Raw genomic sequence first — 3,699 nt, 5'->3', positions numbered from 1 at the left:
ACACACACGCACACACGCACATACACACACGCACACACACACACACGCACACACACACACACACACACACACACACACACATCGCGTCTTTACATACGATCTTAGAGCAGTATGCATGATACAGTTTTGATTGGGCGGTAGTAGACATAGAGGGAGTAGATTGCTCAAGTAGTACTTCCCTCCCTTCTGGTCGTGTTGTCCTTATATACATATATGTGAATGTCGGTAAATGTAAATAAACCAATTAGCGTAAATGGAGGGTGAGGAGCGGATTTGTGGGTGTTTGTGTGTGTGTGTGTGTGTGTGTGTGTGTGTGTGTGTGTGTGTGTGTGTGTGTGTGTGTGTGTGTGTGTGTGTGTGTGTGTGTTAGTACACCAGTTAGAATTTGCAGTTACACACCATCGAGCATCATTCTCTTAAAAATCTGGGTGTACAACCATGTTTGGTTCACTGTAAACTTACTCTGTGAACAAAATCACAACGAAAAAAATATAGAGCTCAAAAATACAAAAGCAAGAAATTTTGAAAATCTTTGAGCATGATTTTACGGAGAAGTGTAGTTACCTGAAAAACAATTTATTTTGTTTCTTACTGTCAATGGTCTTCCTCTTATAGCCCCCCCCCCCCCCCCCACCCCCTTTCCTGGCGGTAGTCCTTCTGAAAACTTGGCATCAACGAACCACATTACAAACAGCTCGTTTCAGGTGTACAGTGTCTGGGTTTCCTTTCAGCATGCCCATTTGTTGCTAAATTATATCTTGCAAATCCCAGAAGGTACCGTATAGGGGTGGAGTACGGTGGTTGGCGGCTGCTCTAGTGTGGTTTGCTCAATTATTCTTATCAAATATCTATCGTCCTGATTGCTCCTCCCTTTTTTAAAAATTTGTTACTCTCTTGTAACATCTCAAATCTTTGGAACTTATATTATCTTTTTTGTGTTTCACACCAGTGCCGTAAAACTCTTACTAAAACTAAAATGAGACTGAGCTGGTACATCCTACTGTGCCAACAACACATGCCGGAATTCGCTGAAGCTGGAAGTGGATCACCATCTGTGAAAAATATTCTCATCTCACCATTCCACTGGGCGTATGCTGTGATCACACCATTTCCACAGAGTCCTGCTCTAACAGTTACTTCCTCCCAGCCTGCTGTGTGATCGAAGCTGAAAGTTGGTGTGTGCCTACTGGAAACGTACTGGACCACACTGCAAGTGTTGACTTCGCCATTTACTGCCAACCAAGCCTCATCTCCAATGAAATTGTTGCTCAGAAAACTGGGATCCCTGACACACCTTCCCAACATCAACTCACAGAATGGTTTTCATATTGCATGATCAGCAGGTAGAAGCTCATGTCAAATGTGTATGTGATAGGGGTGAAGGCCAATCTCCAAACTCGTTATCCGATTGAAGGAAGCTGAGCACAACCTAACACCATTTCTCCTAGTACACGGGGAAGTGTGTCCCGCGGATGGTCCACCAGTCTTTCTCGGCATTGATGTTCTCTGCCAATATAGCCATCCTCGACCTTCCAAAGTGTCCTCTGTTTCGATTGAGACTCGTTCCATGCCTTCGATATATTTTTTGTTCAGTTTTTGCTTTTGTTTTTGTTTGTACATTTGCCCAAATTGTCTTTTTATATCGATTCTCGCTCGTGCGATTTGAAAGGGGGGGGGTTGGCAAGTGCTCTGGTGTGGTTTGCTCCTTCTCTCCTATCAAATACCTATCGTCCTTATCTCTCTGTCTTTTTTTAGGTTGTTACTCTCTTGTAATACCCCTAATCTTTATAAGGGACAATTGCGCTGCAAGTGTAGTAAAACTTAAAGCTTACAAAAACTAAAAAGGTTCTCCTTCATGAAATGTTTCTCAAAAATCATCTTGTACTGCTTGCAATATTTTTTTCCGTCATACTTTCTAACAACAAAGACTCATTGGTCAGCTGTCAGTTGGACAGTTGTGAGGGTCAATACAGAACGTTACAATGCAAACTGATGAGGGTAGCGATTGAAAATTCAAACCTTTTGACTGTAATAACTTAAATCTCATATAGGTCTAATGTTTTTCTATGCGCTTGACAATCTACTATATTGTCACCCCAGCAGACCTGATAGCATTCTGACCCAATCTCAACGGTCTTGGAATCATACAGTACAAACTGCAATTTAAAGGTGCTAAAATATTAACATGCTGACAAGATATGTCGCTGTCTATGTTCGGGTTCCAGTTCCCACTTTGGTGAAGCGGGAAAAATTCGTGTAAAGTGCCGTTCTCAGGGACACAACGTCGGGCCTGAGGCTCGAACCCCCATACCAGCAACCTCACGATTGCGAGTCCGGTATCTTAACCACTGAACTATTGACGCCAGTGAAACCTTTATTTGTAATCTTCACCACTTAAAGAAGTTCAACGGGAAGAAAGAGAGCACAGCACAGTGCAACAGCCCAATTATATTATGGCGGTACGCGAAAATGTATACATCTGAATTGATGATATAGGGTAAGTATCATTCTAATATCAAAAATATTGTTTTGATTATATAATGAACTTCTTTTTTACTGAAAGTCTAACCGTATGAGGACATCAGCAATTTGAAGCTGGGTTACCTTTTTTCTGAGACACCGTGTATATTAGACCTATCACACACGTATATTATATTAGGTACTATATGTATAGGCCTATTATATAAAACATAAGCATGGTTCTACAATCATTTACGTCAAACTCACCTGTCAGAAAGAAGACAACAGCGAGAGATGACCACGCTCTGATCGCATCCATGTTGAAGTCAAGGCGAGCACAGACCGACTGACACAGACGCTAGGAACCTGTCACAGCTGCTCACAGCTTTTGTCTGTGGAGGGGTGAGGGGTGGTGGGGGGAGGGCCACGAGCATCGCCGCTCACCATCAGAATGTCTATATTATCTGCCCACACACGCGCGCATTTGAACGCGGATGTAAATCTTGAGCAACGGTTGTCGGTTTGAAGGCCAGTTGTTTTTTTTAATTTAAGGGGGGCAGCAACAACAACAACGATGGGTGTGTTCAGCTCACGTCCGTTGCCGCAGCATTCAACACTTTAGTTCAAGAATCACTTATTACACATTTTGTTTTAAAAAGTACAATATAAATAAATACTATACATTTTATTATACCAACCAGGGAGTTTTCCTTAAGTCACCTTGTCTTTTCATTTCATCTTTTGTTTTTGTTTTTATTGATATTTTGAAAAAAAAATTTTTGGGGGGTGGTTGTTGTTTGTTTACAATCAGAATGCCAATGACAGATAGTAACTAATCTCAATATGTTTGCAAGTACCTTCCTTTCGTTGAAAGGACTAGATCACGCCGTTTACTAGATCACATTCTGTGTTTCCGTTGTTCCGAAATACGCATGATTTTGTGGCCTGCGAGGTTCTTACACTGGACAGCCTGAACAATGTATAATGTAAGTAGGATAAGTGTTTCCCGACCCATCCCTTTCCATGCTCCCATCAACTCAAGAGGATTTCATGTCATGTGCTGAAAAGATCCGCTACGTCCATTGTATAAAATAAGTTTGCAATTTTTCTGAAAGGAGTTAGTCTAGCCATAGACTTTAGAAAGGCAGATCTAGACGACGATGAAGAACAAGTGGCCTACTATTCCAGAAGAAGAAGAAGAAGAAGAAGAAGAAGAAGAAGAAGAAGAAGAAGAAGAAG

At 41.6% G+C, this 3,699-nt stretch overlaps 1 protein-coding gene across 1 annotated transcript in view; it reads right to left on the bottom strand.

Annotated features, from left to right (window-relative positions):
- Positions 1-2,938, bottom strand: part of LOC101855120 (myb-like protein J) — a gene marked incomplete in the record, with an annotated part of 14,921 nt that extends 11,983 nt beyond the window's left edge. Inside the window, 1 exon segment of the mRNA XM_005102951.3 lies at positions 2,728-2,938. Within this exon segment, the coding sequence (XP_005103008.2) occupies positions 2,728-2,779 (52 nt within the window).
- Positions 2,939-3,699: the final 761 nt, after the last annotated feature.

Source organism: Aplysia californica, unplaced genomic scaffold (genome assembly GCF_000002075.1).
Source record: "Aplysia californica isolate F4 #8 unplaced genomic scaffold, AplCal3.0 scaffold00351, whole genome shotgun sequence".
In the NCBI taxonomy this organism is placed as follows: Eukaryota; Metazoa; Mollusca; class Gastropoda; order Aplysiida; family Aplysiidae; genus Aplysia; species Aplysia californica.
Note: the sequence above shows the minus strand (reverse complement) of the source record. Positions and strands in the feature narration are given on the sequence as shown.